Genomic DNA, 14,841 nt, shown 5'->3' with positions numbered 1-14,841 from the left:
TTAGGCCTTCCACCATGACAAATAGTGGCAAAGGCCTGCTCCTGTCATCAGTGCTCTTCCCGATGGATCTATGCTTGGCACCTGTGCCCTTGAATCAGAAGGGAAACATTTTATTCTATTTGTTTATAGAAAGCCTTTCATTTCTTTTCATGGGTCAGTTCCATGGGTATCTTGTATGAGGAAGCATCACCATGTACACTTGGCAGAGAAGAGATTTTGCTTATCAAGGTTGGCCATTTGCATAACAGACTGGAAATACTTGGAATGCCTACGTACCACACACCAGAGATGATGATGGAGACTGAGTGCCACCAGCAAATTCATCCTTGAATACCTAAATATTTGCATCTCTTTTATCTAAAGGAAATACTACTGTAATTTAAAAAAAAAACACAGAAAAAGAGGAATTATTTTTATATCTTTAACTTTTCCTGGCTGTGACCTTCTACCTTTTATCTTTGCTCAGTTCCTCCTGATGTGAGTTCTCGTTTTTCAAAATTACAATAACAAATTAGATGCTCAGAATATTATCTTGCCATGATTTCAGCATACTTGCATTATTTTAAACTGTCTGTGGGCTTCTATGCCTTTTTTTGAGGAAGTAGGAACAATGAGTCAATAAGATCTTTTTGTGAAGGTTGTTCTATGATGTCCATGTTACAAAGTTCACCTCATCTTCTAGGGCCCTTTGAACAAAATGTTCAGGCTTAGTGAAGCAATTTAATATACAGAGAGATTTAAATTAATTTCAAAAGATGAACAGGGGTTGACTGGGTTTGGTTAACTGTAGACTTTCAGAAGTCATGGAAAAAGAGGACCCTTGTGTCTCACCCTTGTGTCTGCTCTTGGTGCCTGATCCTCACATTGCCCCTTGACATGATACAACCTTCTGAGATTCAGAGGTATGGGCTGCTGATCAGGCTGTTGTAGGATAGGGCACTGGGGAAGCGATCAGGGATTAAGTAAGGTCACCAGGATAGTTGAATTCTGGTAGCTTTGTAAGAAGAGAGACCAGACTAGACAGCCATCTACACGCTCTTCCTGCCTCTTGCTATGTGATGTTCTGGGCTACCTCAGGATACTGCCAGCTAGAAGGCCATTAGCTGATGAAGATTCCTTTTTGTTTTACTGGAGTACCTTTCCTGTGGTATTTTGCTATAGTAGTTTAAATAGACTATTATGTACATATGATTAAGATTATTTTCTACTCTCACTTTCTCCATTCTCAGCCTCTGTGTATTTTCATATATAACCCAGACAGTGGCCAGTTATGCCTTGATCCTGATTGTGAAAATGATGAAAATCTTTAGTTTTTACTCCTCTTTGGGAGGGCATAACATGTGTTGGTTTGATATAGCTAGCACAGCAAAGTAGCAGGATGTTGATGGCTTACAAAATCAATTTATTATCTGGGAGGTTAGAAACCTAAGATTGAGGTGTTTCCTGGGTGGTTTCCTTTGAAGCCACTTTCCTTGGCTTTTAAATATCCATCTTCAACCTGCATCTCCACATGGTCTTTTAGGTACATGTGCTTTTGTTCAACTTTTTCTTCTATAATGACACCAATCATATAGGATTAGGGCATGCCCTAAGTGACTCATTTTAATTTAATTTTTAATTACTTATTTCAATTACTTCCTCATTACTTCTTTTCTCACATTCTAAGATAGTGGAGGTTAAGACTTCAATGTAAGAATTTGCAAGGATGAGGAAGATAATTCATCCTAAAATAAACAGTATCCAACTTGACTTCAAGCCCAGAGGAATAGAAAATCTAAATCATCTCCTGAATAAGGGATAGTCTATGGACTGTAAAACATAGAATGTCTTCAAATGGGCTTAATGATGGTTATTATTTACAATGAAAAATGCTTTCTAACTAACTTCAGTCTTATTAAAAAAGCATGCTTTCTATGATTCATATGCTTGGAAAAGTGCGATTCTTACAGAACTCCCTCCTTTTGACAATAATTGAGACAGTAGAAGAAAGAAACTTGGAGGTACTGCATGGCAAAGAAGCCTCTTATTGAGTCATTACACATGCAGTCATCTGATGAGCTGGGCTCAGGAGCCCAGTAGTCTATTTAAACTACTATAGCCAAATACCACAGGAAAGCTACTTCAGTAAAACAAAAAGGAATCTTCATCAGCTAGTGGCCTTCTAGCTGGCAGTATCCTGAGGTAGCCCAGAACATCACATAGCAAAAGAACATTCTGAATTTGTTCTTTCTTTCTCCTTGGCCTCTTCTTTCTTTTCCTCTTCCTCCTTCTTGTCCTCCTCATTCTCCTCCAGTCTCCCTTCTTTCCTTCTATTTGCCTTTGAAAGACAGTGTTTGAAGAGTGTGGTTATGATGTCACTGAAAACCAGACGGTTGAGTGGCTTTCAAGAATGGGACTCATATGCTGGAAATATTTGGCCTCCAAGATGGTATCCATGCTTGCTCCCTGCTCTATCCCAAAGAGTTTGTAAAAGACTAGGGCCCACTTAAAGTCCTATGCTTAAAGAAAAATACGTTGATTTGAATCCACGTTGGTCTTTCTTCAACAGCTGATGAATGTCTTGAAGGCAGGAATTCTGTGTGCTTTCCCTTGTATCTCCAATGGAAGCAGAAGGAAGGTTCTAGTGAACTGAAAGTCGTAGGCCTGTGAGGGGTCTTCTTGTGGTACTACCACTTGCCAACAGAAAATTTGGTATATACAGGGAGAACCTAAAGCTTGTGGGCTCTTGTGTTTGTGGCTCTGGTTTTCCCTTTTCATAAGACATAGAGGGTCTCGGGGCTACTGCATTTTATAGTTCAAGAGAAACTTACCCAAGCAAGTTGATTCTCCTGTCACTGAGCCTCATGTAATCTCTGATGTGAATAAGTCCTTCTTCTTTCCCTATTCCAAACCTTACTTTACACTTCTGGGTATGATACATTTTTTATTTCAAATATATTTTATTCTGAAGAAAGATCTCTGTGACTAAGAGGCTTTCCCATCTTTAAAATATTTCACATCTTCTGCCATTTAGCTGAGTCTTTCTACAGCTCAATCAAGCTACTCCATCAAAAAGAAAATACCAAGAGGCAGCACAGGCAAAAGGTTGGATGTGTTCTTTGGAAATGATTTCCGTAGAATACTGGCTACTGCTGATTATCAATGGTTTTCCAGAAAATAAGTCTGGCTAGAGAATTCTGAAGGTCAGAACAAAAGACACATTTCACTAGTACCACATTGGGAAAGAATATTGTGTTTGGCAAAGGGAAATCATTGGAAAGCCCTAGTAAGTATCCCCATCTTTTAGTCCCAGTAACTAGAACTGGGAAGACTATCTAGGCCATGAAGTCCTGTCTGCATCCTAATTCATATGAGTTATTGATCCTCTTGGCTTCCTCCTACAGCAGTTCAATTTTATTGGCCGAGACAAACATCTTTTTTGTCCCCATTCCAGCTGCCATAGAATATCTTATTCTTTTATTCTTTCTTGTTGGACAGACTGGCAAGATTTAGAGTGATTCCAATAAAAATTGAGGGCAGATGCAACACTCAATATTTTTTATAGATGTGGCTCCATTCCTATTTTATTTTGTGTCTTGAAGTTAATGTGTCTCCTAAAACTAAATAAAATATAAGCAAGTGAGAATTTCAGCATCAACTTTTTTGAGATAGTATCAGTATTGTGTACTCCTTGACCAAAGATATGTACGGATATGGTTACGTTTGCCTGCCTCCCTCCCTCCCTCCCTCCCTCCCTCCCTCCCTCCCTCCCTCCCTCCCTCCCTCCCTCCCTCCCTTCTTTCCATCTCTCCCTCCTTTCCTTCCTTCTCTTGCATTGGACATATATCTACCATCTATCTAACATATCTATCTATCTATCTATCTATCTATCTATCTATCTATCTACCTATTTTATCTTATATGCAAACCATCTCACCATAGAAAATATGAACAATGGTAAAATTTTCAAAAAATGAGAATCACCCCCAACATTGAAGCATGAATTATCTTGACCATTATTATAGTCCTTTTGCCTAATAGAGAAAGTAAGTAATTCTTTCAAATACGTACATCAAGTCATTGACCAAGCTGGATGTAACTTCTGGACTCTTGAGTTCCAATTTATTAATTAACTTGATAAGATTTGAATATATTATATAGATGTAAAGGAACTATTTCTCTCTGTAATATGTACTGTTTCTGTGTTGGTTTGGGGGGTTGTCTGTGGTGACTTAGGGCAAAGATTTATGCTGGTTTAATACCACATTGAGAGTCTACTGCCATAGATTTCTAATGTCCGAAGGAATTCCATTGAGGGACACCAAGATCGTAATTTAGGAAGCACTTTGAAGAAACCCTAAATGTGGAACCATGGGACATTCATGGACATTGGCAAGTTGTTAATGAAGTCAGGAATGAATGCAGTGTATTTGTTCTGAGACTTTTGACATTACTCCCCCTCCCTTTTCTATTGGAATACTGACAAGTTTTTAGCAAGTCTGGAAAGGGGGCTTTTGCATAGTTCTAGTCTTTATTCTGATTCTCTTTAGGCAGAAAGTTGATGATAGATAAAAATGGGTTTGTAGATGTTCTGATGTGCAAAATCCTCCCAAAGTCACATGACTAATGCTAACTTGAAGTTAGCTGAAATTTGCTTGTATATTAATATTATCTTGAAATAAAAATCATCAAGAACTCTTTTTCTATAGGTTTTATATGTACAGTACTCATTAAAACTCAAATAAAGTAGAAAAGGGATCTTTTTTGTTATGAAAAACTATAGAAACACCAAGTTTTCCACCAACACTGGTGAATTGAAGTGTAAAGTTTCTATTTACAATCCTTTCAACCTAAAATGAAATTTAATGTTTTAAAAGTTCAGCTATTTATATGTCTATTCCATTGCTAGCCATGTGGAATGAGTATGTGTGGGCTTTAAAACAAGATAAAACTAAAAAATCTTGTGATACTTCTTTGAGAAAATATGTCGACAAGAACTTTGATAAGTTTCTTCAAATGAGTTTTCAAAAAGATTGAACCACATCTATCAGAAGACTATTCTGTAGAGTACAGGCAGTTTTCAAAGGAAAGCTGATAGTTACATTGGATATTTATTAAATGTTGTGACTGCATTTTCCCAGGTTTAGTTAACTCTGTTAGTAAATTTGTAGGGTTTTATTCTTTCTTTCTTTCTTTAAAGGATTTTTATGATCTTTTGTAGATCCTGGATATTTAGGGAGAGGAAGGCAACTGTTTTGTAGGTCATGAGTTTGTTTATTCATCATTTGTCATTTCCTCTTTATTTTCCTGCTCATGTTATAGTATGTAGAGTGCTTTTTTGCTTCTAAGAGAAATAGGGGCTTTTTATCAGGTATACTATAGAAATAGAAACAAGTACATGAAATTTATTCTGCTAAGAATAATTTATTAATGTTTATATAAAAATTTTAAAGGTTGCTTTTGTTATTGCCATAGGTTACCGTGCATCGATACATGGAACTATATACATACGTATAAATGCATAGATAGACCCATGGATACCTGCATGCATTCCACATGTCTGTAATCGTGAGACTGAACAGACTAGAAAGGAGGAGGAAATGAAGTTGCTAGCTGGTGATCAATATCAACAGACATTGCATTTATGAATAAAGGATTTTGCTAAATGAAAATAAAAAAATTACATAGTGAAATGCCTTTGAAAAATTAAAATACACTTAGGAAAGAAGGGCATGGATGGGATTGAGGGCGATGGAAGAGAAGGATAGAAGGGGTGACGTCGATCAAGAAACATTGTACTCACAATCTCATTTGTTAAATTAAAACCCCCATTGTACAAGTATTTAAAATAAAAGAACGATGAGAATGTAAAATAGGCTCTGTTCTGGTGTGGGTACTAGTGAGAGGAGGCAGCGGGAATGGAGGCGGGAAGGAGGGTTAAGATGATTACAACACTTCAAGTTCTCCCGTGAAAATGGAACAATGAAGCTTGATGAGATTGATAGAAGAAGGGGGATGGGAGGACGAGTGAGCACGGTGAACAGGCAAGTCTGATCAAGGTACACTGTGTGCATATATGTACATGTCAAAATGACCCTCCTTTGTGCAAATAATCAGTGCTAGTTAAAATGCAGGGGAAAGAGAAACAAAACTGCCCAGCACCCTAGAAGGTGCAGCATTGTAAAACAAATCCAAAAAGAGCCATCACATAACAAAACACAATCATCTTTAAAAGCGTCATGCTACTTGCATTTGAAACTAAAGACACGTTTTATAAGGAGACGGAGGCTGTTCTGCGGTAGGTTTTGCATTTCCTATCGTCTTCCTGTGCACACTCAAAAAGAAACATTACCCACGGGAGCCCAAGGCCGCGGTGCCCAGTGCCAGCTTGGAAATCTGGAAGAAGTCTGGTTTTCATTATGGGAGTGAGAGGTCATTATTTGAATGTCTCCCTCTCCTTCTTTAAACCCACAGTCTCTTGATCTCCAGCCTTCCGGCACGTCCTTGGTCATTATTCTTTGGATGTTTTAAAATTGTAAACACAGAGGGGAGCCAGCTCGAGTCTGACGTGAATCCCCCAGTCCTGGCTGGCTAATGGAAAGATTTAGCCTCACCAATGCCATTCACATAGATCAACCATGCCACAAATCATGTGATCGCATGAGGGGCGGCCAGGGGAGCAAGAGAAATGGTCGGGCTTCTCCCTCTCGGCTGCTTCTAGGAAGGCAAATGATTTGTTGGGCGAAATGATTTCCTCAGGCAGTTTCCTAAATGGCAACTGACTATAAAACACCACCCTTTCTTTACAGCCAGGGTGGTGGCATTATAAAGGGAGGAAATGGACAGTTGAAACCCAGCACATTTCTGTAGTTTTTTTTTCCTAGAGTGAAAAATGTAAAAAAAATTTGCACAGGTAATTATATCTACTTTGCTGTCCATCTTTAAAATAAAAGGCTTTGAGATAAAAAGAGACTGTTTATTACCAGTGACAGTCTTGGCCCTTTTTCTACTTCCTCATAAAAGAAAATAACCATGGTGAGTTTGTTTAACTTCTAAATGAAAATACATATGAGGCATACCTTAAGGTGGTGGAACTTGTGATTTTGGGAGGTAAGTTTTATTGATAAAGGGTAGCTGTGTTCATTAGTTGTTGGAAGAAGACTGGTGAAAAAGGAAGAATCAATTACTGGTTAATCTTTGTAATTAGAAATCCTCTCTCCATATCTTTGGCCAGCCTCTCTACACATGACCTCAATAAACATACTCAGGCTCTTCGTGCTCCTAAAAACCAAGATGACTGTCCACTCAGTGCAGAGAAGCAGAAACGGGCAGATCTAAAGGCTTTCCAGGTTTAGTTCATTATGAATGCGGGCAGGTTAATTTATATTAATAGGATTGGACGTTTCAAAAGACATTCTCAGTGCATTTCTTGAAAATGTTAAAGGTTATTCATGTAGGTCAACCCCTATCTTGAAAAGTGCCAATGGTTTCTTTTTCAGTGAAGGAACATAGATGAACTGAGAAATGTTAATCCTAACTGGCATAGGTATGTTACACTTAGATGACACCATAGAGCATATTGGCTGAAAAATCCAAGGACTATTAAGGAAGGACCTTATCCCATCTCTGACCTAGTTTTTGGAGAATTATAATGGCAGATTCTCAGGGGTAGGGAACCTGGGTTTGGAGTAGTTTTGCTTATGCTGGGGTTGTGTTGGTTGGTTAGGTTTCTTGAGGGAGGACCAACAAACAGTTCTAAAACTCTTTTGTATTCCATCAAAGAAATTATGTTCCAGTATTGTGTTCTTGCAATTCTCCCATCCCATAAAATATGTGTCTGTGGGTTTGTCTGTATAACACATAACACAATGTGCTACTGTTTCCATATGGCTCACAAGAGATAGTACCGATGGATACCTATAATTGATATAGCTATTGTTTTGATAATATTAATGTGTAATAGTGGTTATTTCATTAGCCTTATCAAATACTGTCAGAGTATGCTCCATGCATCCTGCTTTGGACAGTCAGTCAAGAGCAATATGGTTCGTTTCTGCTCAATGTCTACTTGTCACAAATCAAAGTTCTTTTCTCTTAATAAGTTATCCTAAACTTTGTATGTCTCTCTTATCATTATTCTAGTAAGTTTCATCAAGGTGGAATTCCTAGTGACAGAAGAATATATTCAATTTTAATAAACAGTTGCTGGATGAATGAATAAATATTGTTGTGCTTTATAAAATATTTCACCACCAACTTAATTTAATACCTGCTATCACTACTATTGGTTTTAAGTTCCTTTAGAGTAAGGACATTCAACTTATTCTCCCAGAATCCACTAGAGCACCTGACCTATATAGTAAATGGTCATGATGATTATGAACCACTTTTGTGAAGGAAGATAATTTTGTTTTCCAGTCTCTTTTACACAGAGGTTCATTATTTGGGCCAGGATAGAATTCTGACATACTGCTATCACTGGAGTAACATTCAACAGCTGAATAGCTACAAAGGCAAACATTTCACAACATGAAAATGCCTAGTTAGAAATATTTATGTCAGGGCTGGGAATGTGGCCTCGTGGTAGAGTGCTTGGCCTAGCATGCATGAAAGTCTGAGTTTGACTGCTTAGCACCACATATACAGATAAAGCTGGAAGTGGTGCTGTGGTTCAAGTGGTAGAGTGCTAGCCTTGAGCAAACACCAAACAAATAAACAGCCAAAAACAAAACAAAACAAAGAAGCCAGGCTCAGACCCTGAGTTCAAGCTTCAGGACTGGCAAAAAGAGAGAAAAACATTTATGTCAATGATTTTAAAAAATGGTTCTTCAAGTGACTCTTCAGACACCTGGATGAAACAAAGTGACTTTACCAAAGAGCTTAAGGGCAGGTTTCCTGGGTAGTCCACGAGATTGGCATCTGAGGACGAAATACCTCCTGGGCTAGCTCTGCCAGTGATGCTACATCTGTTGGGTATTTTTGTAATTTAATATGTTTTATTATCTTTAAAGAGCTGTACAGGGGTTTCAATTCAACTTTGTCCTTTCATGTGAACAATGCAACTCGATCAGTGTCTCCCGTTCCACCATCCTCTACCCTGGACTATCAATCTACACCTTATCCATTCCCTCAAGTTTCCTAGATCCATTTTCACATATTTCACATCTGTTTTGTGGACAGTCATGTGCCTTGTTCAGCCCCCAAATGGAGAGGTTCTTTCATCTTGCTTAAAATGCAAGCTGCTCTGCTAGGCTGAAGGGATCCATAGAGCTCTCCTAGCTAGCCTGCAGTTTCAGGAGACGCTGGCAGCCTAAAAGACAAAAGGAGAAGTAAACATACCTCTATGTAATTCTGGACGCAGCATCCCTCATCTACATGTTTATGAGAATATTTTGTACCTTACCTGGCGAACTTCTGCTTTTAGGCACCAGGATCTGTGTTTAGTTAACTGTGATAGCATTGGCATCCACTGTACACAAATACCACATTCCTGATCAATCATGACATCTCTCCTCACTGCAGGATAATTTTCCATGTAGAGATCAAAACCAAGAAACCAATAGTCTAACAACATGCCAGAGGAAAACCAACCCTGTGGCACAGATTTTCTGCATGAACTCATTCGGTGAAATGTTTACCTAGTGTCCACATTTGTCTTCCCTTTTCTATCATTTATTCAGAATTTCTCCCAATTAGCTTCTCTATGAATTCACTATGACTGTCTGCTACTGAACAACTGCACTAGTGTTGCTTAATTTCTTTATGACAATTCAGAGATGGGAAAGAACTTTATTGTATTGCTTTTCTCCTTAGAATACTCAATCCTTTTGTGTGCTCTTACATACTGAACTTCCCAAAGACTTTTTGTAATTGTGAAAAAAGCCACAGTTTTAAGAAATCATGAGTCTCAAACGTGAACAAATTTCACACATTGTTAAAACTATTCAAAGATCTTACAAAATCAATATGGACTACCTAAAACTTAGGTCTCAAGACAACCAATAGCATTAGTTAAAGCAATGCAGGATGAGAGGAAGTTGGAGAAAAAAAATTAAAGTTTCTAGTTCTCACAGGCATTCAAGTTGCTATGGACAAACTTCTTCTAGTTATCAGAGCTTGCTTTCTGCTGTACTGATTTTTCACATGTAAAGGTTTGGATGAGGAGGGAATGATTTGGTGTTATCCTTTTCTAACTGACTGACATTCATTCCCATTTAAATTAATAACTCTCGGGTCCTAATGTGTGTAGAAATGTCTCTTTTCTTCTTGGTCTTCTTCTGTCTTCTCTTCTCACTCCTCCTCTCTTTATTCTCTCCCCTCCCCTCTCTCCTCCCCTTTTGTCTCTCATCCCCTCCTCTTCTCTTCTCTTCTCCCTCTCCCTTGCCCTCTCCTCTCCAATCCTCTACTCTTTTATTGAGTTGATACAAATTGGTGGTTGACATAATTCTGAAGATTCCCTCCAATATTTGTAATCAGTTCCAGAGTCAAGTATATTTCAGTGCACAATCATTCATCCATAATGGTGTAATCTATAAAGCTCTGATGACTATTTTATTAATATTGTGGTTGTTGTTGTTAGTTTGGTAACAAATCTGACCTGAACCAATTACTAATGTATAGTCTGTAAATAATCTTATGTAGAGTCACTATCTAAATGTAGCAATACTACCATACTTGATTAGAGGCTGTTCAGACTTGTGTAGGCGTTACAAAATGCAGCTAATACAAGTCCCTAAAATGTGCAAAGAGTTGGTATGAAGAGTTGAATTTGGACCTATTTTCTCATTTATGTACCAATTTTAATCCCCAAATTGTAAGGTGCAGGAGGGAACAAAGGCATGGCTTCAACTTTAGTAACCATGACCTGGCTTGTGTATTTCAACATGAAGCAAGTTTCCTGCTTGCTTTTCACTATCCTCATCTGAACACCACTGTACTCTGGCAAGAGGATTAAAAATGAAGCTGAGTCTTATTACCAACATATTGCTTTATTTCTTGGTGGTAGTAAATTAAGGCTTTCTAGAGTTGTACAGCACGCAGTGATTTGAACATTAGAATTGAAAAAAATAAAACAAAACAATGAGCATTCAATTTAGCAGAGCCAGGAAGGAAGCACTGTTTCAAAACAGATGTATTTCCCAGTGAGGCCATTTGCTTGGCTTCTAAAAATCTGTAGAGTGGGTTCCCCAATAGCCCTTGTCACAGATTCCTACCTTGATGGAGAGGAGACTGGGAGAAGGGAGAAACTGAGAAAAGGAATAGGTGCTGGGACATCAATGTAAAAAGTCTGTTTGGTCTCCTGGCTTAGAAGACAGTGTGGGTGAAGTGGTTGGCCGAGCTCTTTTAACACTCTCTGCTCTTTCTGTGAAATACTCTAGCGCCAAGGGTCACTGACAATTCTTTGTGATTCTCGGGTAACTTTATTACATAGAGTCACAAGTCACCCAGCAGCAGCACTCTACCTTCAGCTTCTTCTATAATTCTAAACTCCAGCTATCAAACCATTTGCTTTCCTCCACGCATGATGCATAGTCTTGATTGTATGTGGACCGATGGTGATATTAACAGGATAGGAAGCCATGATTCATGTGATATGTGGAAAAACCTGAACAGATGCCAACTTAGCACATTAAGTCCTCCTTCCTGACAAAAGACAAAAGTATGAGCAGGAGCCTACAGTAAGAGTGCAGTTGTCAAGTGCTGTGCGAGCTTGATCTGAAGTGAATTCAACGCGCTTGGTTTGGAGATGTTAGGAGTTCTGGGATTGGACGGTGGACTCTTTCAGAAGGTCGTGGTGAGCTGCTTTGACTTGGGTGAAGAAAGGGGTGTAGCCAGAGAACCATTTGGGAAAGGTCAAGTTCACTAACAAAAGTCAACTGGGCTTTGTGAAAATGAACAATGGAACTTCTTCTGGTTACTTGATTTTACATCATCTATGAAACTAGCACATTGATTTCTACCTAAGTAGGACCATGTAAAGAGTCTATCCACTCAGATTTCATGTTTTGTAAGGATTTCAAGTGCTTGGTTAGTGGATTGGCATCTGTCTTATTGGTGTGCTCCCTATTCCATTTGTCTGGGTCTTTTGCATGAACAATAGTTAAACACCTGGAGTCTGCTTTGCATTCTTTAATGGAAGACATGGGGGTGGCCACAGGGAAGGGGGTGAGGGGAGACACAAAGTGGCAAATTGCACAACTTAAACACTTCTAAGCGGAACCCCAATAGGCTTCATGTGATGAAGTCTGGATACATAAAGAAATAAATAGATGAGCAAAGAGTCACAACATGATCTGAATGACAAAGAGGCAAGGCATGTGTGTCCCTGACAGCTGCAGGACAGATGTGCCTTAGGCATGCCACATGTGCACAGAGGGATTAGCAAACCTTTGAGGACATGTACTTCCCTGGGCCCCACTTGTTAATTAAACATTGTCAGGGCCTCTCCTCCTGTTTGCAAACACGGGGAAGATAGACTTTAACTGGGGGTCAGTCAAGCTGATTGTGGCTTTGCTGCAGCGAGGCTTCCTCATGCTGTGCTAAGATGGTATGGAGTAGGAGGGAGGAGAGGCTGAAAGCAATAGTGCATAGAAACCAGAGCATCCAGGGAGCCCGAATGGCACTTGGACTGCAGCCAAAGGACATACAGGGCCCTTGGCCCACGGATGTTGGTTCTGTAGGACCTCCTTTGTCTATCTACAAAATCAATCCTAGCAGAAGGGAATGTCTGGGCACTCTATGTCCAAGTTCTACTTATTGGCATCTGCTCCTTCAGTTCTACAACGGGCTTGAAGCTAGGCCTCCCTCTGGATGGCTTTGGATTCAGCTCGGAGAGGACCCAACTCAGAGAGGGGAGATGCTCTCTCCCAATCACACAGCCGGTTGGGGTTGGTGGGAATAAAACATTGTAGATCTTTTCATCCACCGTGCTGCCTGCCATTGTGGACTTCTACCAAAAGGCTGAGAAAGTTCTTTGTATAAGGAAGTGCCTTGACATGTACATAACATGGTTGTGGAATGAGGCTTAGGACTTAGGCCCACCAAGCAGTGTGAAGAGCATTGCTGGAAAGCTCTTAGGTGGGCACCTCCGCTGCTGCTTCCTTGGAGGGGAGGGTGAAGTCTGGAGAACAGAGGGGTGGCAGAACCTGGGGGGGGGGGCGGTGGCAGGGAGAAAGGATTTTTTTTTTAAGACAGCGAAATGGGCTTGCTGAGGTCCATCTTCTGTGACCTGACCCAAATACTACTTTATGAGAAATTTGGTTTGGCCCTTCTTAATTTCCACCTCTGCTGCTCAGGAGAGATGATGGTGATGATGATGATGATGATGATGATGATGATGATGATGATGATGATATATGTGTGTGTGTGTGTGTGTGTGTGAGAGAGAGAGAGAGAGAGAGAGAGAGAGAGAGAGAGATCCAGATTCCCAACAAGAACCTTTGGAAGAAATAGCTGCTAGGAGTGGGTGTCGGTGCTTACAGAGGCCGCTCTAACCACAACAACAGAACCGCAATGCGCGTGTGTTGGGCTCCCGTCTGTGCGAAGACCCGTGGGCCGGAGCTGCGGCCTTCAGAAGAAGGCAGGGTTGGTGTGTTCGATGGCGCAGCGCTTGCAGTGGCGCTTCACGAAGCGCAGGGCCTCCACCGACACCTCGCAGTCCTGGACGTTCAGCATCTGGAGGTCGAAGCAGTTGGCTGCCACGATCTGCAGCCCCTGGCCGGTGATGCTCTCGCACGACTTGAGGCTCAGGCGCTTGAGATTGAAGCAGTTCAGGGCCAAGCATTCCAGGCCCGTGTCGGAGACCAGCGGGCACTTGCCGATGTCCAGGGACTTGAGCTTCGTGCAGTTCTTGGCCAGGTACTCGACGCCGTGGTCCGTGATGCCCTCGCAGCCCCTGGCGTTGAGGTAGCGCAGCTTGCTGCAGTACTTGGCGATGTAGCGGAGGCCCACGTCGGTGAGGCGGCTGCAGTGCGCGATGCTCAGGTAGCGCAGGCGCGCCTCCAGCTTGGCGATCTCGCGCAGGCCGAAGTCGCTGACGAAGCGGCAGTCGCTCACGCTCAGCTCCTTGATGGAGGCGCAGTAGATCATCAGGTAGCGCAGCCCCTCGTCGGTGAGGCGCACGCAGCGCCGCAGGTACAGGTGCGTGAGCTGCGTGCAGTGCGCCGCGATCGTGTGCAGCCCCTCGTCCTCCAGCACGAAGCAGTCCGTCATGTCCAGGTAGCGGATGGAAATCTGTTTGCCGTGCAAGGGGGACAGTTTGATGGAGGCCTCCCGGGTCAGGCTGATGCAGGTCACCTTGGAGCACCCTGCACGGAGAGAGAGACACAGCGCACACGCTCAGAGCCGCCCGGGAGAAGCGGGGCGGGGGAGGGGGGGGCGTCCGGGAAGGTCGCCCCCTCCACGGATAGCTAACTCAGCCCCGAGAGCCCAGCCCTGGGGGACCAGTCCTCCAGATCTGACTTGGGGAACACGCGAGAAACAAAGGAGGTCCTGGAGTCACCGGGTAGGTCATTCCCCAAGTCCTCAGGAGTTCCCTGGCAGGGAGTAAGTAATCCTATTTCTTTCCCCTTAAAATATTTCATAATATATAATTAAGTGTATACTCGATTACTCAAGGCATTGCAATCTCACGCGTACAGTGTATTCTGTACATATATACAACATAAATACATACCCAAATTTTCTTTGTATATACATATATACTGAATTATTGAAATATGTGTAAATAAGTATTTGTAATATATATGTGTATATCATACACACACACACACACACACACACACATATACCGTAGAAAGACAACTGTTCGAGCACTTGGGACCAATATAGACACATAGGTCCAAAGGTAAGAAACCAATTGAA

The 14,841-nt window shown here is 41.1% G+C and overlaps 1 protein-coding gene and 1 long non-coding RNA gene across 3 annotated transcripts in view; one reads left to right on the top strand and one right to left on the bottom strand.

Moving 5' to 3' along the window:
• The first annotated feature begins 2,717 nt into the window (after positions 1-2,717).
• On the top strand, positions 2,718-11,929 carry LOC125367750. Its single transcript, XR_007214142.1, has 3 exons — positions 2,718-2,727; positions 9,160-9,163; positions 11,779-11,929. It is a non-coding gene; the product is annotated as an uncharacterized LOC125367750 (long non-coding RNA).
• Positions 11,930-13,364: 1,435 nt separating this feature from the next.
• Fbxl7 (F-box and leucine rich repeat protein 7) overlaps positions 13,365-14,841 on the bottom strand; it is a 334,704-nt gene continuing 333,227 nt past the window's right edge. For both annotated transcript variants that reach the window (XM_048368408.1, XM_048368409.1), the window contains one exon: positions 13,365-14,285. In XM_048368408.1, coding sequence (XP_048224365.1) covers positions 13,549-14,285 — 737 coding nt within the window. In that variant the 3' untranslated portion in view covers positions 13,365-13,548. The remainder of the gene's footprint in view (positions 14,286-14,841) is intronic.

The sequence above is a fragment of the Perognathus longimembris genome, chromosome 19 (genome assembly GCF_023159225.1).
Source record: "Perognathus longimembris pacificus isolate PPM17 chromosome 19, ASM2315922v1, whole genome shotgun sequence".
Classification (NCBI taxonomy): domain Eukaryota; kingdom Metazoa; phylum Chordata; class Mammalia; order Rodentia; family Heteromyidae; genus Perognathus; species Perognathus longimembris.
The sequence above is the reverse complement of the archived record's forward strand: the minus strand, read 5'-3'. Positions and strand labels throughout refer to the sequence as shown.